General features: G+C 40.6%; 2 protein-coding genes across 2 annotated transcripts in view; one reads left to right on the top strand and one right to left on the bottom strand.

Moving 5' to 3' along the window:
• adgrv1 (adhesion G protein-coupled receptor V1) overlaps positions 1 to 26,016 on the bottom strand; it is a 130,349-nt gene that overhangs the window by 70,227 nt on the left and 34,106 nt on the right. The window contains exons 30-82 of the mRNA XM_087849056.1: positions 25,616 to 25,859; positions 25,324 to 25,539; positions 25,014 to 25,229; positions 24,664 to 24,908; positions 24,366 to 24,547; positions 23,768 to 24,263; positions 23,323 to 23,629; positions 22,947 to 23,156; positions 22,389 to 22,519; positions 22,161 to 22,260; positions 21,858 to 22,037; positions 21,574 to 21,737; positions 21,220 to 21,307; positions 20,164 to 20,242; positions 19,942 to 20,080; positions 19,645 to 19,786; positions 18,537 to 18,802; positions 18,170 to 18,345; positions 17,931 to 18,058; positions 17,607 to 17,788; positions 17,356 to 17,502; positions 17,177 to 17,257; positions 16,776 to 17,040; positions 15,977 to 16,099; positions 14,460 to 14,682; positions 14,095 to 14,299; positions 13,796 to 13,942; positions 13,440 to 13,695; positions 12,732 to 12,934; positions 12,083 to 12,259; positions 11,651 to 11,836; positions 11,385 to 11,564; positions 11,106 to 11,270; positions 10,886 to 11,006; positions 10,685 to 10,808; positions 10,458 to 10,596; positions 10,140 to 10,325; positions 9,813 to 10,048; positions 9,483 to 9,631; positions 9,153 to 9,351; positions 8,782 to 9,001; positions 8,431 to 8,670; positions 8,108 to 8,257; positions 7,772 to 7,992; positions 7,407 to 7,686; positions 7,131 to 7,274; positions 6,442 to 6,613; positions 6,031 to 6,172; positions 5,379 to 5,947; positions 5,001 to 5,264; positions 4,784 to 4,901; positions 4,490 to 4,661; positions 4,155 to 4,397 (exon numbers count right to left, since the gene is read on the bottom strand). Coding sequence (XP_087705182.1) covers positions 4,155 to 4,397; positions 4,490 to 4,661; positions 4,784 to 4,901; positions 5,001 to 5,264; positions 5,379 to 5,947; positions 6,031 to 6,172; positions 6,442 to 6,613; positions 7,131 to 7,274; positions 7,407 to 7,686; positions 7,772 to 7,992; positions 8,108 to 8,257; positions 8,431 to 8,670; positions 8,782 to 9,001; positions 9,153 to 9,351; positions 9,483 to 9,631; positions 9,813 to 10,048; positions 10,140 to 10,325; positions 10,458 to 10,596; positions 10,685 to 10,808; positions 10,886 to 11,006; positions 11,106 to 11,270; positions 11,385 to 11,564; positions 11,651 to 11,836; positions 12,083 to 12,259; positions 12,732 to 12,934; positions 13,440 to 13,695; positions 13,796 to 13,942; positions 14,095 to 14,299; positions 14,460 to 14,682; positions 15,977 to 16,099; positions 16,776 to 17,040; positions 17,177 to 17,257; positions 17,356 to 17,502; positions 17,607 to 17,788; positions 17,931 to 18,058; positions 18,170 to 18,345; positions 18,537 to 18,802; positions 19,645 to 19,786; positions 19,942 to 20,080; positions 20,164 to 20,242; positions 21,220 to 21,307; positions 21,574 to 21,737; positions 21,858 to 22,037; positions 22,161 to 22,260; positions 22,389 to 22,519; positions 22,947 to 23,156; positions 23,323 to 23,629; positions 23,768 to 24,263; positions 24,366 to 24,547; positions 24,664 to 24,908; positions 25,014 to 25,229; positions 25,324 to 25,539; positions 25,616 to 25,859 — 10,338 coding nt within the window. The remainder of the gene's footprint in view (positions 1 to 4,154; positions 4,398 to 4,489; positions 4,662 to 4,783; positions 4,902 to 5,000; positions 5,265 to 5,378; positions 5,948 to 6,030; positions 6,173 to 6,441; positions 6,614 to 7,130; positions 7,275 to 7,406; positions 7,687 to 7,771; positions 7,993 to 8,107; positions 8,258 to 8,430; positions 8,671 to 8,781; positions 9,002 to 9,152; positions 9,352 to 9,482; positions 9,632 to 9,812; positions 10,049 to 10,139; positions 10,326 to 10,457; positions 10,597 to 10,684; positions 10,809 to 10,885; positions 11,007 to 11,105; positions 11,271 to 11,384; positions 11,565 to 11,650; positions 11,837 to 12,082; positions 12,260 to 12,731; positions 12,935 to 13,439; positions 13,696 to 13,795; positions 13,943 to 14,094; positions 14,300 to 14,459; positions 14,683 to 15,976; positions 16,100 to 16,775; positions 17,041 to 17,176; positions 17,258 to 17,355; positions 17,503 to 17,606; positions 17,789 to 17,930; positions 18,059 to 18,169; positions 18,346 to 18,536; positions 18,803 to 19,644; positions 19,787 to 19,941; positions 20,081 to 20,163; positions 20,243 to 21,219; positions 21,308 to 21,573; positions 21,738 to 21,857; positions 22,038 to 22,160; positions 22,261 to 22,388; positions 22,520 to 22,946; positions 23,157 to 23,322; positions 23,630 to 23,767; positions 24,264 to 24,365; positions 24,548 to 24,663; positions 24,909 to 25,013; positions 25,230 to 25,323; positions 25,540 to 25,615; positions 25,860 to 26,016) is intronic.
• LOC148100200 (uncharacterized) lies at positions 584 to 2,589 on the top strand. The gene has a single exon (XM_087848694.1). It carries the CDS (start codon positions 675 to 677, stop codon positions 2,241 to 2,243), a length of 1,569 nt encoding a protein of 522 aa, XP_087704820.1. The 5' UTR covers positions 584 to 674; the 3' UTR covers positions 2,244 to 2,589.

Below are 26,016 nucleotides of genomic sequence, written 5' to 3'. Positions count from 1 at the left end.
GCTTGGTACGTTAGTGTTCATCAGTTAATCATAAAACATATTTAGTGCTTATAACAAATATATTATGCTAAATAAAGACAGATTTTTCCACAATGGATATGATAGTAAGAGGTAGTAAACCTCTATTAAAGTCTCCCTCTGCAGTCTGTTGTTTCTTAGATTCAGCATTGAAACTGAATTTAAAACAAAACATAAATGACATTCTGTCGCCTCGGCAGCCACCAAGATCTCACTGCCTACAGACATTCAGTAACTCTCATTGGATAATGTTAATAAATATCTTTCACTAAATATGAACGTTTTCTACCTGTCCTTGCTTAAATTATGAAAGAAGTTATTATGCCTGAGAATCTCTAGAATACTTTCCACTAAACAGTTGTCTTCTACTTTGGTTAGTTTTTTTAACAACCATTTAAAAAACATGTTTTGCTTTTGTTTTATTTTTTACTGCAATTCCTGTAGAGTAGCTTTTATAGTGTTAATTCAGTATGTGCTACAAAATAAAAGCCTTTCCTTTACATTAGGTTTGTGGGCATTTTATTTTGATATGTTCCAATCATGGCACTTCAAAGGAACAGCACATCAAAGGAACAGCCTGTGATGTCACAGGTGCACATTCTACTGGAAAAACCCTTAAATAGGGGAGACATTCAACCAACTTTAGTGGATCTCGGATGGCAGAAACACAAAACAACCTGGTTGTTAAAACAAAGACAAGGCAGACGCAGACAAACGCAGACGCAAACGCTGACGCATCTACAATGGCAGAAGCAAAAATAGAAATGGTCATCACACCAGAAATCTTAGAAAGACCAAAACCTGAGGTTGATAAAGCCGCACAACCAAATACTAAAAAGTCTCCTGTGGCACAACCACCAAAGGAAATGGTTGTGAAACCAAAGAAACAAAAAAAGCAAAAACAGAAAAGAGTGGCTGAAGAACCAAGAAGACCAATTACTCGGGCATATGCCCGGGCTCTTCTTGAAGCTCAAAACAGCACGGGTGATGGAGCAAACCCGAAAAATGAAGAAATGCAAAAAAACACTGAAGCCACTTCTGAAAAAGAAAAGGCTGAATCCCTCCCCATTTCAAATGCAAAGGAGAACATGGAGAGAGAGGGAAATGGGAAGAAGCCCAGCAGACCAAACCCTGTGCCTAATGAATGGAATTGGCAATATATACCCTATCCCATTCTTAGACCCCCGTTTGATCCCTGGCACAAGATTGGTGCTCTCAGACACCAACTGGAAGCCTCCCAATACCATCAGAACAACCTTTACTGGAAAATGGTAGGTGCAAACAAGAGGGCCTCTTATCACCAGTTTCAGGTGAACAAACTTCATGAACAAATTCACGAGAACAAGCGAAATCATGAGGAAACGATTAAAGACCTCATAGAGCAGCTGGAAGAGGCTTCTAGTAATAACCCCAATGACATCAGTGAGACAGACACTCTCGCAAATGACAATGAAGCTCTTGTCATATTGGATGAGGTGATGGCTACCCTGCAGGACCAAATCAGCCACCCTACCACAGAGCAGTGTGTGGAGTCTGCCACTCCAACCACAGAGGCTTCACACACTGACTCTGTAGGACTGAAGTCCTCTAAGGAGGCTGAATTTGAGCTCAAATGTAGGATTCAGCAAGAGCAGATTGAGATGCTCCAGAAACAGCTCCTAGCAGCTCAAAATCAGCTTGAAGAGCAGGCCGTTAAACATAGGCAGGAGCAGGAGACACTCAACCTGGAAATCAGTGACCTGAAATCCCAGCTCTGCCCCAACAAGGCCCTTCATGATTTGAAGGTAGAGTCTGTTGAGCGAGAGCTGAAAGAGGCCAAAGTTTCCTCACTTAAAATCCCACAGCAGCACAAAGAACAAAATTCCACTGCTGCAAATGGAATGCATAAATGTGAGCCTGTGAAAGAAAACGAGACTGGAGAACAGGAGAAGATGGAAAAAGAGGACTCACTGCCATCCACTGCAATGTCTCTGCAGGAGCCTCAGAAAGAAAAAAACACCACACAACAACAGAAGATAGAAAAAGAAGAGTCAGCTGCATTCTCTGTACAGGAATCTTTGCAAAGTCTACGAGACAAACAGAAAATGCTCAATGTCAAGGTGGCTGAACTCGAGAGTGAAGTTAAGAGCCTGCCAGAGATTCCGCCAAGTAAGAAGAAGAACAAGAAGAAGCGGAACTGTGTGCGTCCCCAATTTCACATAATTGGTCTCAACATCAAGTCCTAAAAATCTTATTTATATACAACTAAATTGTCAGTGAACATTTGAACCCCTCTCGGTCGAGACAGAAGGCCACCCCTTCCTGAGCCCGGTTCTGTCAGAGGTTTCTCCCCATTAAGAGGGAGTTTTTCCTCTCCACTGTCGCCAAGTGCTTGCTCATAGGGGATTTGGGGGCTTTTTTTAACAACAACCACTGATAAGTTCACTGACATCAAATTTAAGACTCAGCAAATATGGAAATGGATCATTCGTCATCAAGTGAGAAATCATCCATTTAAAACATGTTTGCTGAGTCATATTTAGTTGTATATAAATATGATTTCTGTCACACTAAGGCCAATCAAAGACTAATTTGGACAATTGGTAAAAAATAAATTAATTGAAAAAATTTAAAAAAAAGTAGTTGTGTCATTGTTTCGTGTAGATTTCAAATAACATGCCATTTTATGTCAACATATTTCTGTTACATTTGTAGTGCTCGTGGTCTTATATTCTTATGATCCTGTTTATTTGATGAGTATATCCTTCTGCCTTACTTCACATATTTACTGCTGCTTGGCTAGCTTTAGTCATGCTAGCATCAGCACGGGTAGAAACAGATACACATCAGAGACATCACATGTAGCTCGTGTTTATGTTCACAGTGACATCTGATTTAAAAGCAGGCAGCACAGAAAACAAATGCCATAAATGTCATCAATTAGGCTGGAATAATTTGTTTCTAGTGGCTTCTATTGTAAGTGCTTTACATTTCAGCATGACATCCTGTATGTATCCTACACTGAGGACATTTGAAACTGGTCATTTTCTTAGAATGGAGCTAAAGATAAAAACAAAACAAAACAAAACTTTCATAAGAAATCTTTATTCTGCAGTAAGGGACATTAAAAACCTAATAATGTTATCATTAAAAATATTAAAATGTGAAGTAAATGGTAAATAGCCTGTATTTATATAGCGCTTTACTAGTCCCTAAGGACCCCAAAGCGCTTTACACATCCAGTCATCCACCCATTCACACACTGGTGATGGCAAGCTACATTGTAGCCACAGCCACCCCGGGGCGCACTGACAGAGAAGTAATCATAATTTTTGCACAAAATCAAAATAATCTGTTTATGCAATACCAGGTGCTGTAACCTTTTCCACTCTGTTATGCTCAGTCGCTGCATCTTCATGTAAGACACGTTTGTTTGTGTGATCTTTAAAGCTGTTCTTCTAAAAAGTTATGCAATCTAGGATTTTGAATGCTGATTGCTTCAAGCTGCAGCAAAATGTATGTTTGATACATTCAGTCATGAGTATTTTATACTGTTATTATTCCTGTTAGGAGTATCTGGAATATGCACTCTTACAGTGGCCATGTTACACAGTACCCTGCTCAAATGTAGGTAATGTTAGACATGAGTCTCCTGGAATTAGACCTCAGTACTGTTAAAGTTGAGTTACTGACCCGTTGCTGTGTCAATAAAAGTGCAAAAAATAAGAGTGCTTCTGGTGTCTTTCTTTAACATAAAGTCCCATATTTTTTTGTAGCTTTTTGAGCAGATGGTGTCTTATTCTCAGCACGTTTTTCTAATTATTGTTCTCAGAGTTGAGATTTAATTCTTATATTTAACTCAATCAAGAAAGAAACAATTCAGTCTCTTTCCTTGTAATAAGTCAAATTTTCTTCATTTAAGCATAAATTTTAGACAGTTTTGTCTAGTTAAAAGGCATAGATTCATTTGCTAGTTTTAACAATTCTGGTCAAGTAACTTTTGCTCAGCCCACTGGCAGATTTTTTTTTCTTCTCAAAACAAGAAACTTTTGTCAGATTTAATAATATTTGGCTTGTTTCAAGTATAACTGTTTATGCAGTGTACCCCAGTTCTACCTGTGCTTAATTTCTACATAAAGCATGTCGTTGTCTCTTACCAGTGTCCGATACTGTACAGACATGGCAGAAGCTGTGCTTGCTTGTCTGTAAACTTGGAGGATGAGGCTTGTTGTTGTCAGGGTGGCGATGGGGAGTCTGTGGCCCACAGCAAAGTACACAACGCCATTTGGGTTGTCGCTTTCTGCTAAGGTGATGTTGGCAAAACGGGTGGTCTCATTAATGGTAGCTCCAGCACCCACTTGATAAATCTCCACTAGGAACCATGCCTGGTATTCTGGTTCCTACAGTAGAATAGATTAGCACATTTCAAGGCTAGAAATAAAGGAAAAGTGCTATAACATCTACAAGTGTCTACATCCACTGCCTGCCTTACATCATCATTCACAACCTGCAGAGTGAGAGTGCAAATTATCTCGCCTCTCCTACAGATCGCTGTTCCTGAGGTCTGAACAAGCTGTGTAGTTAGGTTGACTCCATTATTGACAAGAGTTAGCGATGTCTTGTCGAAGGTCGCTCTCCAGAAGACCTGCAGATCCTCAAAAGCTCTGAGCAGAGGGAAAAATGGCATAAGGAAAAAACACATTGATAATGGAACCATTAAAAGGAGATATGTTTTTATCAACGCCACTTGTTAAGCAGAAATGAGAAAAAAGGTGTGTTTCATTACCTGTTTTCCTGTCTCTGCAGAGAGAGCAGAGCAGTTCTATTCTCTGAATCTTCATCCAAAACCTTTCCCATCAGAGAATTAAGGCTAAATCCTACAATGCCGTTATGGAAGTCACTCCCTGGTGTGAAAGGAAAGAAACAGAGAAAACAAAACAATCAAAATAGAGGAATACATAGTTATTAGAACGTATACCATAAAGCCTCTTTCATGCATTTACCAAGAATAGTGATTTTGGCAAAAGCTCCAAATCCCTGGAGTGAAGTGTTTGTGATCTGTGCTCCTCCCTCTGGATCACTGAGGTAAACATAGAATACTTCCTGTCCCTCAGGCTCTGAGTCATCCAGGATGAAGAGGATAACCTCTGTCTCATTCTCACCAGCCTGCAGGGACACTATAGGGGACACCAAGCGGAAGTCCTGCTCTTCCTTTGCAAGGTTCCCAACAGGTTTTAGATTGATGGGTAGCTGAGTTGTACTTCCATCTAAAAGAAAAAAACAACAAAAGTTAGAGAAAGTTTTTACACATTACACTAAATAACACAATACACTGTTCCACAATATCGATGTAAAAGACATGCAGCAAAACAAACACACACCTCCATAGGCTTGGACTCGAACCCGCACAGCCCCATCAAAACTGGCAGACCTGCGCACCCTCAGAACCACACTGCGCGCCTGCTGGGTTTCCTCATCCATGTCCTCTTGTACCTGGATCAGATCAGGTCCAATACTCAGTATTCCACCAGTTGCATCACTAGCCAGGATGGTGACGGTGGCGGCACTGTGAGAAGGGTTAAGGCGAGGAGAGGTATGTGCCCACGTTAAGTCCTGATTAAGAACTTGAACATCTGTCAGGTTTACATGGAAGTACTCATCAGGTTCGGAAAGGGAGTCATCAAGCACTGAAAGGCTTAATGAAGCGTTGGTTTGGTGAGGTGAGTTGAAGACTAAACGGCCATCTGGTACAGCCAAAAAGTCCTCTCCTGCTGTTGCACTCCCTGCTGTTGTTCTAAATGACAGGTAGGTGGTATTGCTACGAGAACCGTAAAGTTTCTGAATATAAAGTGTAATAGTCTGGATGTCTTCTGCAATAACAATCTGGCGGGAATCAGGGGAAAACTGGTAGATCCCCAGTGGCTCCACCTCTGCCACTGTAAAACCTGACCTGTGCAGGGAGAGGAATCAGAGTGAGGTCACATGTGAAATTCAATGAGTAAGTAGCAGCCCAATATTCAGTGTACCAACTACCTGAACTTGACAGCACCAGCTCCAGCAGAGCTGGAGGCAGCAGCGGTGAGGTGTATAGCATAAGAAGCTGGATCCAATGAATCAGCAACTGCTGTTAGCGATATGGCTTTACTCCTTTCTCCATGGGCCAGGGTTAGTGAACCTAAATATAAAGAAGGAGCTCACTATCAACTGTTAGAAGAGGACGTGCAGCGTTTAGTGTGCAGAAACACTAAGATGGGAGATGAAGCTCAGAGTGACATACTGCCAACAAAGGACAAATAATTTATATTCATGGCTGATCAAATAGAGAGGCAAAAATATTCTATATGAATATGTTCAAATATTACACCTTGAAAATTTTAGTGAAAAAAATACTACACAACTTAAGTGTTTCAGAGCTCAATCCTTATCTTTTTCTCACTGTTTTACCTGAGTTTGGGATGATAGTTCCGGCTTTAAAGCCAGGCAGCGTCTCTCCTAAAGGATACCCAGCCTTCCATTGCACCCTGATGTCTCCAAACAGCCCTTTTCGTGTCACATTTACCACACAAATCCCTGTTTCCACGCTTGAAACCTGCAGAGCCAGTGAAGCAAAGCCAACCTACAGAACATAAATGATAGAGGACAGTTAATAATGGTGTTACTTTGGTGACCTCACATAAAGTAGAAGGGTTATATTTAATGTTTGTGTGTAAAATGTCATGTAAATGTAATATCTAACGATACAAGGTTCAGATACTTGTATTAAAAACAGATAAATGTACACAAAATAATCAATGACTCATCAATGCCTCACTTTGAAAGTTTTTCTTCAAATTTTAAATGATCTGAAAACCTATGTGGAGAGGAGACAGTGCTAAATATCAAGGTTTATCATCAAACGACTAATAAGCTGATATTTATTAATCAATTTTTGTCAATATCTGTGTAAATTACTCTACCCTGACTCAGAAAAAACTGACACATAATTCCATATTTATAATGGAAAGAAATACCTGCAAATGCACACAGTGAGCATATCTCCAGGAGTGGCTTTCTCAGTAGCAGCTCTGATAACTGGCAACAGTTTCTGTCTAACGGGTAAGCCATTTAAATATAGAGAAAAAATTACAATTCACCTCTGAGTTAGCAGCTTCTTCAGGTACAATCACTGTAGCAACTCTGGCCTCGTGAAGAAGGCGTGGCAAAGAGCCAAGGACGGCACTGACAAGTCTAACATCAGTGAGCTCTGCAGTGATGCTTGCACCCACTGACAAAAATGCCTACGGTGGGAAGAAACAGGTGAAATAAACAAGGGATTCAAGATATTATAAACTATTCTATTGTAGAAGGTGTGTTCACTTTGTGTAAGGGTAATTCTCTATACACGAGTCACTAAACATGCTTTTTCTCACCTGGCTGCTGATGGGTAGGGAAATAGCACTGAAGCTCTGACCCTCTTTCAAGAGCAGTCGTCCTTCAGCTTTTCCACCCAGTATCTCTGTTATGTCCATCACTTCATCTATCCCACCTGTGATCCTGTAGCCTACACTAGCATTGCCAAATAGCCCAGCAAGCCGTGTCACATTTATAACCATAGCTCTGCTGACCTCTGACCCCGAGCCTGTGACTACTATAAACTGCTGCTTGGAGTTCAAAGAAAAAACCCCATGAGGCTCATCGTTGGCAGGCACCCTGTGGGAGAGAGAGGAATAGTCATTTTAAGGTCATTCAGTCTTTGATTTTTCTACTACCATCTCTAACTAATCAAATAACAAACCTGATGCGAGCCCTGATCAGATTCGGGTTGGCATCCAGAGTACCCCCACCCTCCACAAATGTGAGCTGAAGAATGTAGAGCTCCTCTAGCTCTGGCACTGTATCAGGCATCAGCTTAAGGACGATTTCTGCTTCTCTTTGGCCTTCCCGAATCATCACTGAGCCAGTTAAGGCTAGAAAGTCACCTGCAGTGTCTGAGTCACTCTGTATTCGCCAGTGCACCTGAGGATGCGATATGGTTGTGTTTACAAAAGTAAAAGTATTATATTTTTAGTTTAAGCAGGAATACTGGATATTATTAGTAAACAGTAAATGTATATTTAAGATATGACCATACCGTGATGTTACCCATGACACCTTCTCTACGCATAATCAGATAGGAAATGTTCAATGGGCCCTCTGCTTCTGTGGATTCATTGTAGACACGCTCTCGAAGCGCATCCTCAGTAAACTGGACGATACCATTGGGATCACCAAACTTCTCTATCTGACAGACAAAAAACATTAGGAGAAAAGGAATGATTGCGGTGCTGGGCTTAATTCCAGTACAAATTGCCTTCAGCGAAAAAAGTGCTCTGAAAGAGAAACTGTGAGCAACAATATGAGCAAACTGATTAATGATGGTAAAATCAAGTTTGCAGTCATTACATGGTGAAATACCTTCAGTGTTATGGAACTAGCCTGAGGATCAACATCCATCTCTCCAGACAGAATACTGAGCTCTATAACAAATGTCTCTTCCACCTCTACTTCCCCATGAGGGAGAATCCGCAGCTCTATGGTGTGCGTGCTTTTCTCTCCATCTTTGAAGAACAGGGACCCGTTCACAGGTCCTCTAATGTCAGTATTGATGAGGGGAAGAGCCTCTCTACTGTTAGGGCCAAGGATTATCCAAGCAACCTGTGAAAAGAGAAGGCTAGTTTGAACTGTATGATGTCACCATGGAAACCAACGTGCTCTAGCAGTAAGCTGCAATGATGTGATTTATTTTTATAGCATTGTTCCTCATACCGTTGCATTGCCCACAAGGCCACCTGATCTCTCCAAAACCAGACTGAGTTTCAGAGTGGAGTTAGGATTGGCCACGGTGATTAGGCTTTCATTGAGGAAACGGACAACCCCGCTTGGAGAGTCGCTCTTACCGATGGTTACCCTCACAATATTTTGAGAGCCTAGAACGGCACCCTCTGTAGCTCCAACCAGCACAACCTCAAATACCTCTGCATATTCACTGGGGGAGGAGATTTACAGTAGTTGTAGAAAGAAATAATGTATTTTTTGTCAACTGTGTGTTTTCATATAGGTGTGTATCTGTGTGTGGAATAAATATACTGTATACTTTAATGTAGACTTGTAGATATTTTTTTAGTTATTCTTCTCACCTGTCCAGATCATCTATGATAGTGACATTAATGTAGCTGGTATTCTGTCCATGCACAAATGTCACTGAGCCATTATGCAGGATATAGTCGAGATCAGGTGCTGCGGTCAAGCTTCTAGAAAAAAACTGAGCAGACACTCGCCCGTATGTGCCCAGTCTTCTCACCACTGGGATCAACAGGGTGCCAACATCCTCTTCAACTGGAAGCAAGAAAGGCACGATAAAAAAGGATTATTTATACAGAAATAAACTTATAATTAAGTCAAACAGTTTGTAGCAAATTGTGCAACTTCAGCATTTTACAAGACAAAAAATTGCTTGCTTTTGTTACCTGTAATGTTAACATAGTCCTGCCTGAACTCCAGGATACCTTCAACATTATCATTCTGTAGTATGATGACAGCAAGAGAAGAGATGCTGCCTACAGCTGGAGGCTGGTCCAGTTGTAGACCTGACTCTCTCACAGTGTAGTCAACATTGCTGGCCACAAGAGGGAGACACAGAACAACTAGTTGCCTATGAACTCTTTCATATCAGCAGATATTTTAGGTCACTGGTAAGCATGGATTTATTTGCATCCTTGCAATCAGCAATATCTATGGAATAACAGCACCGTCTCAACAAGATTATAAATCTAATGCACCTTCTTAACCTTTCTTACCTGATATTGACTAGTGCCACTGCAGTGATGTTAACAAAAAACACCTCAGGCCCCTCTGGAAGACTGTCATCCAGGATACGCAAGGCCACTTGTTGCAACTTCTGGCCAGGGGTGAGTAGCAGCTGCCCTGAAGCTGGAGCAAAGTCCAATCCACTGAGTGCTGTGCTACTTGATGACTCATAGGTCACCAACACACTGCCCTCATTGCCAAAGGAGCGAATGATACTCACATTAACCTGAAGAAAAGAAATTAAATTATATTGCTGTGGGTTATGAAACTACACCAGATGATATATTATGTACCAGGGTATTTTTTTATGACTTTACCATTCCTTCCTTCTCAGTTGTATTGATCTGGTTCTGGGTGAAAGAGAAAAGGCCATATGGGTTGTCGCTTGCTGCCATAATAATTCTGGCATGCCTGGCCGTGGGACTTATGTCCAGTCCTGCAGTAGCAGAGGTCAGTGTGAGCTGATACTCACGGCGCGTCTCAGGAAGTTCATCATCCAAGACCTAACATCAGAAAAGATGTGACTGTGATAATTTTATGGAAATCCCTTGTCATCACGTTATTATGCTGCTTTTTGTCCTCAAATAAACAGATAGAGACAATGCCACAATTTTCCAATGAACACTGCTCAATACCTTAATAGTAATGGTAGCAGTAGACTGTCCATCTCTCATAGTCACAGTGCCAAAGATTGCTTCAAACTCAGAAACTGCAGCTGGAGTGATATTCCAGTACACCTGTACTTCTCCAAACACACCTGGCCCTCGCACAAGGCTGGAAGAAGGAAACACATTGCATGACAAGTTTTCCAATTGAGAGAGCTTGTTTGTCTTCACAGGTTGAATCAGGACAATTATCTCACCTGACTCTGGCACTCCCATTGTAATTCCCCTGAGGTTCTCCAATGAGGATGCTCCTAGAAGACTCTGCTATCCCAATAATCCCCAGGGCAGCTTTGTCACCCCTGATAGTGATGGTGGCCATACCTATAGAGGACTAGATCGATGATTACTGAATTCAAAACGTGCACCTGCATTTTGACATTTTATTTTCACATACTAACCATTTAAGGGGTCTATGACAGCAACACTATCTGCAGAAAACAGCTGTACAGTGAAACGCTCTTCTCCTTCCACTACAGTGTCAGCAAGGGCTCTGATCACAAATGACTTCATAGATTCAGTCTGAAACGTAAAGGAGAATTAAAGAAGAAACTTGCTACTACTTACAGATTGAGACTACAAACTGGTGGATACATAAAGTCGCCTTTTTTTCTACTGTACCTCATTGAAGACGAGAGTTCCATTTAAAGGTGAGAGGTCCCCTGCAGCGCGGACTTCCAGCCGCCACACCAGTGTCACTGCACCCACACCTGCCATACTGCGCAGCACTGTTAGTGTTGCCACAGCAGATGGATCATCCACAAACTCTGGTTCACTGACGGCAACCTTGGAGAGGATTAGGCAAGATGATTATTCATGTCGTTTACTCTACACTGAATAGAACAATAACCGTCAGTTTTAAGTTTGAAATTGATGCCAACAGAAATGTTTTAGTTTCACCTCTCGTTTCTGAAATCCAAATCTTCCGAGTGGCGAGTCATTTGATGGAATATTTACAGTCGCTGAGGTCACTTTTCCGAGTCGAGCACCACCAATCACACGCAGCAAGTTCACTGTGAAGGTCTCCAAAGGCTCCACCTGTTCATCGTCTATGATGGTGATAGCAATTGTGGCTTCGCTCTAGAAATAGTTGAGCAGCCTCATATAGTGACTTCATGTGATATTTATTGTGAATTAATTTCAACACGGGACCAATATTAACTCACTTGCCCATCCTGAAAGGTGATGTTTCCAGAAAGGGGGTTGAAGTCATTAAGATCAGCAGTGACTGGTTGAGCTTCCCAGTAGACAAGAAGTCTTCCAACTGTACCGGCGAGTCGCAACACTGATAGTAGGAGAACATTGTCTGGTGGTGGTATCTCATAGGCCAGGATGACACTTCCAGCTATATCCTAGACAAGAAATTCAGAAGAAATTTTCAATGACTAAGAAATTTTGAAATAAACATCTTTAAGGATGTTACTGTTTATTATTAATTTAGATTTTTTTTGATGTTTCACAGTTGTATTACTTACTTATTTCTTTATCACAAGCTTTTTTAAAAAAAAGCCCTCTAAGTATCAAATTGGAGGTTTCCCAACAACCTCAATAATTCAGTGTTAAGCTCACCTCTCTGTAATGTCCTATGCTCACCTCACCTCAGAAACATTGAACTGGAGAATCCCTCGGGGATCATCATTCTCCGGGATCGTGATCTCTGCTACCTCCATACCAGGTCTCTTCACACTGGGCTGCCCTGCTCCAACTGACCCACTAACAAGCTCCACCTTAGTGATATTTACCAGGAAACTCTCTGCCAGCTCTGGGATATCATCCTTGGAAAAAAAATGCATACATGAAAACACGAAATAATAGAAAACCATTATTCAAATTCACAATGATTTTTATAAATCTTAAGATTTGAAAACAACAGTAACCTCAAACTGTGCAAATTTAATACAAATTTAAATAAGGAAGGCTAAGAGAAGCGATAGTTTAATGAGGATTATTGGTTGTTTATTCCCTGATTGAACAGGACACAACAAGCAAAACAATTTAAAGTCTAGTGTTTAAATAGAACCAGGTCTGTTCTCTGTTGATCCTCAGTGTGAATAGTTGTTATTGCAGAATTAGTAAGATAAAGAATCTGATTTAATATTTAAGTAAGCATGCTCACAGTTTTTTTTTCTCCATATAATAACAATATTTTGGTCCTATTTTCTGCCAAATGTGGACAGAAGCTAAACTATATCCTCTGTCTTCTCTAAGTAGAGAAGAAACAGGTGTTGCTCAACAGCACATCCTTACCGGTAGGATTGTAACAGTAACAAGGGCCACGGTAGCACCATTTATCATGATGATGGTGTCATCTTTGGAAACGTAGTCTTGTCCTGCGGTGGCTTGGTTGGAGGGGGGGTTGTATAGAGCTGGCCTGGTTGTGTAATAGATTGCCACCTCACCTGAGGAGCCCTGCTCCCTCACAATGGAGAGAGTCACATTGGTTGGAACCCCTGCAGGTTGAAAAGAAATTGCGTTGTGGTAAATAAGTCAGTAATAAAACACAACAGAAATAATTACAAATCCATTCTATATTCTGTATAAATGTATAGAAGACCTGTCATATCATTAAAGATGAAAATAGCAACCAGGCAACAAGAATAGTAAGAAGCAGTAAGAATATTTCAAAGACTTTTACTCTATGATTCAGGCTTCCCTGGCATGGCTGGAAATCGCAGCAAATCTCTTTTACTGTAAATCTCAGTGTGATTACTGTAAACTGACTACAAAAGTAAAAATTTGGTATTCTGTGATTTTTCAAGAAAGTCTCAAACACAGCAAGCTAAATTAACAGAAGCTGCGACTGAGGAATGTATTTAAATAAGTTAACAATAATTTATCTAAAACTAATTACACTACATCAAACCTCTTTCACTGAGATCCAATAAAAACCCACATTTACTGACTGAGCCTCGTTCAATAATCCACCCATCCATTTATTTTCACAGAAATTCTTACTCTGTGGTTCTTGTGTTAGTGTAAACTGGGAGTCGAGATGCCATCCAATCACTCCATAGGGAGAACCATTTGGTAAGATGGTGAGTTGAGCTTGAGCCCGTCGCTGGTCAATGACTGCAGCCTGTCGTAGGTCTTGAAGTCCCACAGTGGTGACATCACGGAGGGTGATTGTGACATACTCCTGTAACTCTGGGACACCATCTGCTCTAACAGCCAGTGATATGATAGCTACTGTTTGGCCCTCTGAAAAAGTAACCTGTGATAGAAAATAACGTTTTACATTAAACGACATTAAATTCACAACATGTTGTCAGTACATCATGTGTCTTATGTATAACAGAGGAAGTGTTGCTCACCACTCCTGAAGTTGGATAAATGTCCGCCAAACTGCCATTGGCAGCCCAGTGAACAGTGAGTCTGCCAAAACTCCCTCTTCTTCTCTCCACACTTAGAGAAATTTGATTATCTTGCTCCAACTCCTCCAACTCCATAGACAGAGAGTTCTGTAGAGATGCAATAACAAATACTTCTAGATTGCAATAAAACACATTTTATGTATTCAGTATATTGCAAATAAATAATTTGAGACAATAACACGATAGACATGCTGGGCAAATGCACAAGCCGTCTAATATCAAAAGGTTTATCCTCTTGCCTGAGCAAAGCCGATGACTCCGTAGGCATCATCGTTGGTTGGGACAATTACTTTCACCTGACCACCAAATCCAATCTCAGCTCCACCTTTTGGATTCTTCAGCCTGACCAGGAACTGCTCCTGCACCTCAGGGATGTCATCATCTATGATGTTCACGGCTATCTCCAGCTCACTATCACCTGGCGCAAAGTGCAACTCCCCAAAACTGAATGTGAGAAAGTAAAGGAAACACAACAAGCATTTCAGAACTCTCTTTGATGATATGTTTCTTTTTTTCTGAACAAAAACTACTGTGTCTTCACCTTGTATAATAAAATATAATAATATATAATATATAATATAATAACTTCACACAATCTGAATACCTGGGTATGAAATCAGATTGATTGGAGACCGAAGTAAATTCATAAACAGTGGAGCTATTGTCCTCGGAAGAAGCCAAGAGGATCTTTGTGATATTGAAGTATGGAACCATGAGAGAGGAGAAGCTAATGGCTGGAGGGGCCCTGAGGATGATGGTGAACAGCTTTACATCAGGCCTCCAGGAGTACAGCGTTGAACCATTTCTACCAGCTAGCAGAGCATAAGCTGTGAAAAAGAAAAAAGTATTTAAGGTGTTTGAATGCCACATAGAACACAGTTTTTCAAACCTCAGACTTTAAGTGAGTTTACATCATTATTGAAAAAACTGTGTACAGTACAGTATACAGTCACATGAAAAAGAAAACTTTCACAGGATTCTATACAGTACTGTGGAGGAGTACACACCATGATTCAGTAGTTTGTGGAGCTACCTTTAGCAGCAAAAACTTGAAGTAATCATTTTCTGCATGACTTTATCAGTCTTGTATCCTTGCAGAGGAATCTTGGCTTACTATTCTTTACAACATTGCTTCAGTTCATTGAGGTTTGTGGGCATTTATTTATGGACAGCATCTCAAACATGGCACTGTGCATTATGGCCAATTTGGTCTTGTTTATCCAAAGGACATTGTTCTACAAGTCTTGTGGTTTGCTCAGAGGCAACTGAACAAACCACAATGGTGCCATATTCTTTTCAAAGAGAGGAGGCTTTCTCCTAGCAACCCCTACGGGCAAGCTAATTGGACTGTCATGAACGTTAACATTTAACAAGCTAACTGAGGCCCTTAGAGTCTGACATGTAGCTCTTAGGTTTCTTACAATTTCTCTGACATCCACTCCTGGGAAGATTTTGGCATTGTGTAACTTAACATGCATCTGTTGTGGGCAAAAGACCTGCAACTGACAAATAAAGGCTATCTCATCTCATCTCATCTGAATGCTAAAATGCTAAAGACAAAACCTGCGCTTTCATGCTAGCTAATGGTCAGTTGATTATTTGCATCTGATTAGCATCACACTTACTGCTTCCATAGGAATTTAGAGGGTAGATAGCAGTCAGTATCTACTCTCTTAACTCCTATGGAAGCAGTAAGCGTGTAGTTATTATTTCAAAAGACTTCATATGTAAAATAACTTAGTGTCAAAGTTTATAGATTTACATTCACAGTCAGCTGATGATTTGCATCTTTTGCTGGTATATGATGCCTTCTCTCCTTGTGCTGCAGCACACCTTTAGTTTTTGCTCATTGTGTGGTCTCTCTTCAGAGTCTGAGTTTCAAAAAATTAAATGCATAATTAACTAAGATGAGACTTTGACCCAGTCCGTCAAGGCTAAGTCAGGCATCTTCACCTTAAAAAGGGTTAATTGTTTCTTTGTGTGTTGCTGTATTTTTAGTATCATTATCCTAGTGAATGAGGAACTGTCATCCTATGAGTACTGTCCAACACATGACTGTTTTCCTGATATTTACAGACAACACAGTATCATCACACGGCAGTTTGTGACAGTTGTGCTTACCGATTCCAGAAGGATCAGTGAAGGAATGAATAGATGTGAGGCCAGGGTGAGGAATAGACTGATGGAGTTGTGGTGAAACCTGCTCTGAGCTCCAATGTAACACCTCACAGGATGGAAACAGACCTGAAAAAATACAGGCACATGAAAACAAATACAGACTTAAGTTCTTTCACTCTAGAATAGCATGTTTGTGTAAAAAGAAACCACTGGCCTCGCTGACACACCCACGACTGACAAATTACAAACTCTGGGCCAATGTGTGGCTCTGCTCCGCTCCACACTAAGGCATTTCCCATAAACCCACAAGGGGTCTGAATCAAAAACACTCGCCGCTTTTTTTAGACTCTGAAGGATTATGTCTCGTCAAAATATACAGAGCATAGTATAAATACATGGCCTGGTCGACATGGTAAATTTTGCAAACTTAACTGAGGCAACAGAACAATGTAATAGATACAAATATTTCTGTTTTCCTTCTGGAGTATCAGCAGTTTGTTTGTACTAAGCTAACCAAGATCTAACCGCTGCCCAATACACACAAACACTACAACCAGAAAAAATGTCATCTCATTGCTTCAAAAACCAAACCATCATTTTGGCATACTACAGATTACACGCACTTGATTAAATGTGGTAAATATGCAATCTCTGCGCCAGTGTTTTAGGAATTTATGTGTATTTCATTCTAATTATGCTTAATTCTTCTGGTCACCTATCTTCAAATATGGATACACCTGATTTTAAATTCAAAATAAAACTTGCACCATTCACACATTTCATGCCAAAGCAGAAAGATCACCTTCAACAGCAACCAACAGAAGAATGTCCTCAGTTCTTCTGTTGATTTTCTCCACCTGACTTGCTCTGCCAGAAAGCGGGAGAGGCTGTGGATTCTGAAATCTTCCACTGGTCCACCGAAGCAGGAAGCAGCTCGCATTCTGTCTGTCTATGCACACCAGCAAGTAGGGAGTGTCTGCACGAGTTAATGTAGTTAGACTGAGGATGTCCTGTTTGAAGTCAAGAGTCTGGTGAAGCGTAAAAGAGCCTCCAGTCCAAATGAAAATCTGCAGCATCAAGGAGATGAAAGTAATTTCAGTTATAAAAGGTTCTGAATACCTTACACGAGGAGCATCTGCATATTTGTAATAATTTTGACAGTAAAGTAAATAATTAAAAGTCTGTTTCAGTGGTCATCGTCACCTGGCTTGACGCTATCAGATAATCTCTGCCTTCAGTGGAGAAGTGTTTCACATCCAGGGCTTCAACACCCAAGACTTGCTCCTAAAGAAATCCAATTATGCAGACATAATGCAAGAAGTGTTATAGTAATGTAAGAAAACTTGATAGAGATGTTGAATTATTATTGGGTTCAGAATTACCAATGTGATATTGAGATCCTTCTGCAATTTAAAGATGCTGAGGTTGGCAGCAGGGGAGAAAGGAAGGCCACTATGTGTAATGCCTATGTAGGTAGAACCATTTATTGCAAACCCAACACATCTGCCTGGGTCCTGAATCGTAACAGACTGTAACAACAAAAAGACAAAGAGATTTTTAAGCTAACAATGGAGGTGCTGCTTAATTGTACCAGGACCACCACACTGTTTTAGATACAGTGTTGCTAGCATACCTGTACTGGCACGAAAACACCCTGCCATTGATACAAAGTGGCAAAGGTGTGAGAGGATCCGACAGTGGGCCTCATATCTAGCCTCACAGCAAGCAAAGAAGGTCCTTCAGGAAGTGAGCACCAAGCAGAGGTTGGACTGTCTTCAAAGGTCTGATACACGCCTATGACTGGCACGTAACCCCCTTAAAGAAAAGAGAAAAAAGGAATCATAAAAAAACAAACAAACAATGGAACAAAATAAAGGAGCCAGAATAGAAAAGAGAGGAATTTAAGAGACTTTGGTAGGTTGGGGTGGCTTAAAATTTAAACTTTTATTGGTCTGACCTGAGGCAACAGCTGTGCCAGACTGAATCTCCCATTCCACACTGACTGCTGACTCCAAACCATTACTGCGAGACACAGTGAGGAAGACCGCTCTGCCACCTTCCTCTGCAACAATTTCAGTGCTAGTTCTGTACAGATAACACAAAATGAATAGGACTAAGTATATAAAAGAGTGTCTGAGCACACTCAGAAACATCTTTTCAAAGTTTATGGTGGTTTTAATGGATCTGTGCTAAGACCTGTTGAGAGAAGGTCCAATTCGAAACAGGCCAGAAGGAGCTAAGTTCTCCAGGACGGTGATGAGAGTTTGGAGCTGGTCACCGAGCCGTGCACCTCCTGTTGGGCTTGACAGGGTCACTCTGAAGGTTTCATTCCCTTCAGGTTCAGCATCAAGCATTACACTAATCTCCAGCATCTGAAACAGCACAAATGTGAGTCATCATTAATCAAAAAACGCACACCACACAATTCTGAAATGATAAATTGATAATTATTGTGATTACAGATGACTGTAATGGAATGGAAAATAAAAGGAAAACTGACACACGTGCATAGATGTTTTCTAACGCATCAGTTTTTATGCTGTAAAAATCTCATTTTGTTCACCTTAAATCTGACTCCATCCTCCAGGATCACAAACCCGTGTGCAGGTATCAAATCGCCCTCCGCTTGGGTGCCGTTGGCATCAGTGATGGTAAACTGAACAGACACGGTGCCAAATGTGCCTTCCTCTGGGTTTCGAACCACATATAGGTTGGCCACACTCTCACTCAGCCCTGACAGAGAGGTGGGCTCTCTCAACAGGAAATGCTTGGTGGTGTTAAACGAAATTACACCATGTCCATCATCACTGGCCAGTATAGTTACAGTTGCTATAAGAAAAGAAATAAGTAGTATTATATTGATCAAATCTGGCACACAGGCACATCTTAGAGCCTCAAAGATTCTTATCTATCGGACATGATGATGTCATCACGTTACCAAGCCACCTACTACCAATTGACTAAAATGACCTGTTTTTAGCATTTATGCACCTATAACATGTTATGAAAATCATTTCAAGTTAACAACAAGAACATTTCATTTATTTTCACAAATGTTGATTTACTATGACGCCATAACATTGCCTAGCAAAAGCCTAGCAACAGGCACAATGTTTTTTCTATACATGAGTGCACTAAGTACATCAGTTTACCAGCAACACAAACAGACCAAACAATACTGTAGCATGGACATGTATTGATTTAATAGATATTATTATTATTATTAATAATAATAATAATAATAATGATAATAATAATAATAATAATACTACCAAACCAGGTGTCTTTAGTATATATTTCTATATCTAATGCACTGTAAATAACTTTAAGCTTAATAAGCTTATTTGAAGCTTATTTGTAGTGACTTTAACAAATACTTACCAGTTAACTGCAATATTAAATGCTTGAAGATGAAGATGTTGGTATAGTCACCATTTTCAATATAAAACTATTCACTGACTTGAGATGGCCTGATACACATTTTTAAAATTGTACAATTTCTGTAAATCCTGCCACCAAATCAGTAACAAGTATTAGCTATTGTCATGGTTTAAACTTTTATGTCAAATTTTAAACTGAAAGTCTTGACTTTTTAATTGAATATGGCCTATAAGCTGCCTTAGGCTGCTGAGTTAAAAAAAAAAAAAATCACAGCATTTTATTTTACATACCCGTGGTATTGGTGCCCAGCTGCAGCCCGGGAGAAGGCTTGGACAGGATGAGCTGGAATCTCTCAGCACCCTCTGGAATAGCATCATCGGTAATCTGCACTTCTACAAACTTATGCCTTTCACCATCAGCAAAATGGATCATCTTGGTGGAGAGAGGGTTAGTTTAAAAACTTGTTCATCTTGTTCAGAACTGAGAATCACTTTTAGATGAAAGGCAATTAAAGATATTACAATTTCAATCAATTTTGTCCTTGTTAATACTCAAATATTTCTCCAGGTTGCTGATGCTGTGCTTACCGTTTCACTTGTATTGTAGTCCAGCTCCTTTTGAGCTTCCAAGTTCTGAGCGAAGAAGGAAAGAGAAACATTTCCATGTGTTCCCTTATTCCTGTAGGCAACTAGAGTCAGAGACCCTATTGTTTCATTCACTTCAAACCTGAAAACCAAAACACATTTTTTATTAGAGCATCTACAAATCATCTACACAACATCTGAGTTATTTCTGGATGCTTATCTTACACAGTGTTTGTCCATTCAATGACTCCTCTGATTCCATCATTAGCAGCAATGCTGACTTCCGCCACCAAACCCTGTGTGTCTGGGAAAGACACCACATCACAGACGGAATGAATGACGACCTTAAAGTTGTCATGTTTACCGTGGTAAATAGCAGTGATTTCTTTCGCCTGTAACTACAGCGCAAGCACCAAGAGCAAAAGAGTGTATTGAGAAAGCAGTAGAAGATCTATCTTCTGTCATGCTACATTTAAGAGAAGGATTATAGCTAAGAAGCACCTCTTGTAAGTGCCTTGTGAGTCAGAGGAGCTAAGTCTTTTGGGTGGACTGATTTATGACCTCTTGAAGAGTCATTTCCCATTGACTCTGTGGCCAAGACACTGGGAGGCCAGCTACGGGTTTAGTTTGGCTTTCTCTTTCCTCACCACACAGGGCTACTCGGCTCCCTCCAAATCCCCAGGCTTCCTCAATCATGGAAAGCATCAATCTCACCATCCAACCCACATAATGATTGCTGCCAAAAGAGCTGCCGTGTGTTTACAGTGCGTCTCCAGGCAGAAGGCTGATAGTATTCTGAGAACCTCCAAGTGCTATTCTGCCTGTAGTATCCTGTCAAGTCATCACTTTCTAAACTTACTCATTCATAAATTGGCCTGAGGTTTGGATTATGCAGTAGCAGTAGCAATAACTACCAAGCACTTTCATGGTGCATTTTAAAAATAACTATAATGTTGAGATTCAATGTACCATACACTATTATTGTGCATCAGTTACTATTAGATTTTGGGTATTGTGAGCATTTTATTTTTACCTGACAATGTGCAATACACAACCTCTACTCATCAGACAGAGCAAGAGAAATTATGGAAAAGAAAAGAGGGAAAGCGATTTTGTGAAATTACGCAAATGATATTTTGGACAAGAGCGGTAAAATCTAAAAGAAACAAAACGGCAAAACTTTTTTTAATGTAATTTGACAAAGAAGTTATAACATTGTATTTTATGGTCAAAGTTAAGGATAAGTTAACATAACTAAAACTCTCTCACAGTTTTCCATACCTAGCTGGGGAACAGTTGCGAGGGTTGTGATGAGCACTGCTGATGTTATGTTGACCAGGAAGAATTCCTGCAACTCTGGAATGTCATCCTAATAAAACAAAAAAATGTGAACTTACAAATCAAAACTAATCTGCTCCAAAAAAAGTGAACAAGATCTTATTTTATCATCTTGTTGAGCCAGTTCAGCATTGCAAACATTATGCACATACACCTAATAACAATGAGAAGAAAGTTCAAAGGGTATATAATTACTGAGGCACAGTGGGAAGATTTCACTGTGGTGAGTTATAAAACAGTGTTGTCAAGTTTGATGAATGGAAATATCGCATTATGAAAGGCAGTCACAGGTTTTACCTCCAGTATGGTAACAGGGATGGCAACGGAAGTCTGTCCCTCCTGAAGAATTACGTAACCGGTACCAGAGATGAAGTCTTGTCCCGGCTCAGCTAGAGCCCCTTCTACCTGGGATAGGTTTTGCACAGAACCTCTTATAACCTCATAGGTGATATTCACTGCCCCTGTACACACAAAAATAAGGTTTATCTGTAAAAGTGGATACAAAACTTTAAGAGGTATACAGGAATTAATTTGTTAGAATGTTTCTCCTTTTTTTTTTAATTCATAGTTGAACCACTGACCAAAGGCTCCAAACTCTCTGTTGATGTAGATCTTTATAATCTGTTCTCGTTCCTCTGTGGTCACTCTAAGGGATGTTGGCGCAATAGTCAGCAGGCCATAGGGCTTATCGCTGGTGTCCACAGTAATCAGTGCCTCACTGCCTTGAGCATCAGGGGCAGCATGGCCCGTCACCACAACACCTGTGTAGAAGTCAGTTTGATTAAGTCTGCATGGAAGAGTTATTTTTGGTATTTATAGTTTGCACACAAAGATGCAAACTATATCAATTATCAATCAAATAGATACTAAGTGGAGTTTGTTACCAAAGGTTTGTATGTTGGACAATGAAACTCTGTATTCATCTTTGTTCTCTGGTGTGGCATCATCAAGAAGCTGAAGGACTATGGTATCATTCAATTCTCCCTATAAAACACATTCACAGAACATACAATTACTCCTCGAGGTGTCAAATTACAGACCGTAATTACACATTTGTGCTTTAACTGTGAAATAAACATGGTTGACTACGATTCTGCCACAAAACTATTTACCTTGGTAAAGAACAGGGTTCCTGAGGTTTGGGTGAAGGTTCGGTGTACAAGCGGCCCTTGTATAGTCCAATCCACAGTAACATTACCCAGACCTGGAGCCGTTCTCAACACTAAGAGGGACAGCTTTTCGCCTGTAAGGTAAAACATAATGTCTCTAACGTTTGCAATCAAGTGTAACCTGAGTGTAACCTTTTTTTTAAATTATATGCCCTTATTTCCAATGTTTAGTAAATTCGATGCAAGCCACAAATGAGAAACTTTAAATTTCAAATCAGTCTGAAACATGCATTTGTCTCATAGATGTATTTCTTGTAGTTTTTGAACATGGTTAGATTTATGGACTTCTGAATTGAATATTATTATACTTGTTTTAGTTGTATGGAAATCTCAGTTGATCACGTTTCTAAAAAAGTCAATATATAAACAGAAAACCGGCAGCGTGCTGTGTACTCTCTGATTCCTAAATAAATATAAATAATAATATGAGGCAGACATGGTACACACACCACAAAGAAAATATTGAAGCACATTTGCAAATTACAAAACACAGCCAGCCACCTTCTCTGGCGATGACAGAGCGGGAGCCTGAATGGAATCCTACTATCCCAGCCACGTTGTCATTGGCCAGTATCACAATGGTTACAGTGTCAGAGCTGGGCAGGATTCGACTTCCTCCAGCCGTATTTACAAGTCCAATCATTAGGCTCTCATTGTCCTCGGGTACAGCATCATCTCTGATTACAATCTCTACCGTCTTCTTTAAAGAACCTGCAGACAGACAGGAAAAAAGACAAGCCACATAGCCTAAGTGTTAGATGCTCTTCTAATCCACCAGATTATTAGGTCTGATCAGGACCTGACACTGGACCACTGGATACACATTTAATAGAAAGCTGTCCTAAAACTATTACTCATTGTTGAGTAATGCACATACCATCAAAGACCAGAGTTCCTCCAGTCCCGGTGAAGTCGGCATCTGGTGAAGCCTCTCCTCCAACAAAGCTCCATTCTACAGTGACCGTGCCCAGATTCCCTCCTCTCCTCTCTATAACCAGAGGCACAACCATAGGCTCCTCTCGAACTTCTAGATAGAGCCCCTGATTAGTGGTGTTGGGACTGAGGCTGTAGATCAAAAATACCCCAAATGCATCTCCATTCACCCCTATAGTGACTACTGCTTTGTCCGGTTGACCAACTGAGGGCAAGTTCTTCTGTGGTACGGTCAAATTTATTAGCTCGACCTTCAGACAACACATGATAAAGAGTTTTAATTTTTACAGTTTCCCATAAAACTCTAATGACAGCAAATACAGAATTTATTCCAAAGAAGTTAAACCATCATTAATGTAGAATAAACACAGCATATGATTGATTTTTACCTTTAATATCTGAATGGAGAAGCTCTCATCCATTTCAGGGAAAGAATCAGTCAAAATCAGGACTGTGAGGTTTGCAACCACTGATCCATCATCCATGAAGGCTCTTTGAGCCGTCACAGGGGTGTAATCACTTCCTGCCACAGCCTGGGAACTGAACAAGACAGCAGCTGCAGTCGTGTTTTTAACATAAGTCATAACTTGGGACTGAGAGGTCAATTGGTCAGCCCCTGATGGCACCCAAGTGCAAGATGGGGTCCCACTTGATGACAGAGAGAAGGCTTGGCATGCACGCTCTCTCAGACAAGCAGCAGCACATGCAGCCAGGAGGTCTCTCTGACCGGTGAGGTTAAATGTCTTAAGGAGTGCAGCAGCTGGAACACCTGGTTTTGGAACGTTGTAGTACATAGACAGATTCTGGCCTTTATCCTGAGCCATGCCAACAATGTCAATCTCAGAGGTGCTGTACATGATCTCCAAGCGACCAAAGTGACCACCCCTGTAATAAAGACAACGGTGATGACAACAGAACGACAGCAGAGAGGAATAGCTTATTCAATGTGAATGTAGTGACACAGAAATCATAAAATAAAAAAAATACCTCCTGCGAACAGTGATATTGGCTCTATAAACTCCCTCAAGTGGCTCCTGGACGCGGTACGTAGAGTGTTCAAAGTACACTGTTCCATACGGGTTATCATTGGCAGGCACGATTATATTAACAGATGTATCAGCTCCCAAGTTTCCTCCATTACTGGCATCAATTAGCTCTACCTTAATTGTCTAGAAAGAACAGGAAGAAAGTGACAAAGATAACAAATAATAAGTAATAAAAAATACTTCTAATAATGTATCATTTGACATAATTCACAATGACATTTCCACCCACAGCTTCTTACCTCAGTAATTTCAGGTACATCGTCAGATAGAATCTCCACACTGAGTGTCTTCATGGTGTCTCCAGGAGCAAACGTTACCTCTCCTGATGTGGGCCTAATGTCCCCTACTGCCAGTTTACCATTGACAGTGGCCTGCCATTTAACTGTCACTGTGCCAATAGTGCCAGCATTGCGCACAATAGGTAATGTGACAACAGTAGAGTCAGTGTCTGGCTCCTCTATTGTAACTGGAATAGCCTTGAAGACTAGATAGATTTTTTTTTTAAAAAAAGGGGGGAAGAAGTTGGTAAACAATGACAAACTGTGAATAGAAAGAAAGGTTAAAATGATCCTGTATATGGGCTACTAACCAAAGGCACCAAAAGGGTCATCAGAAGGCAGTATGGTGATGATGGCGCGTGTAACATCTCCCAGAAGAGCTCCTCCTGTCGTCTGGTTGATGAGCTCAATGAGGAACGTCTCCTCCAACTCAGGGATCACATCATTAATAACATAGATTGGTACTGATTTACTGGACTCCCCTTCTAGGAGGACAACATCAGTTGAGGCCACGCTGTAGTCTTCACCTACAAAGTTAAACATGTTGAAAACACAATGACAAGCCTTGTTGCTCACACGCATACTGTAGAGAGAAAGAGTCACCTCTACAGTCATACTTACTGACTCTAGCGGTCAAAGGCACTGCTCTGAACTTGACAGATACATCAGCAAAAATGCCCCCAACACGGGTGACGTTGATTATTGGCCCAACGTAGTGTTCAGCCACACTGACAGCAGATGCTGACAGCTGGAGGATTCCAAAAGCGTCATCACTGGCCTCCACTATCACCTGAGCTACAATATTACTGCTGGCACCCAGAGAAGGGGAATTGGAAACTGAAAGAATCATATCACATCATATCATATCATATCATATCATATGTTAAGTATTTTTTCCATGTCTTCATCTTACCAAGCCTCCCCTGTTCTCCTCTGATGAGATGAGCGCTGATTAACTTCACAAACACCGACTCATCCCTTTCTGGATCTTCATCATCCAAAACTCTGAGGGTGATGTTTGCTTCACTCTGATTGGCCAAGAATACAACAGAATCGAGCAGAGGAATAAAATCCCGCCCCTCAGTGGCTCGGCCAACCCCAGGGGTCCTGTAGGGTTCTGGGTCTTTCTCATTTAGTGTCCCATATGTGACTCGCACCTAGATGAAATAAAAACGGAAAACAATATATAATTTGATACGTGATACCACAAGTTGAAATCTGTCAATCCAAGCTATTTATAGATTTAAAAGTCAAAAAACAGAAGCTTAACTGGATTTATTTTCTATGGTTTCTATTAAGTTTCTAAATCTTCTG

This window comes from Neolamprologus brichardi, chromosome 12, assembly GCF_056152115.1.
Source record: "Neolamprologus brichardi isolate AB-2024 chromosome 12, ASM5615211v1, whole genome shotgun sequence".
Lineage (NCBI taxonomy): Eukaryota > Metazoa > Chordata > Actinopteri > Cichliformes > Cichlidae > Neolamprologus > Neolamprologus brichardi.
This window is presented reverse-complemented; position numbering and strand designations above follow the sequence as displayed.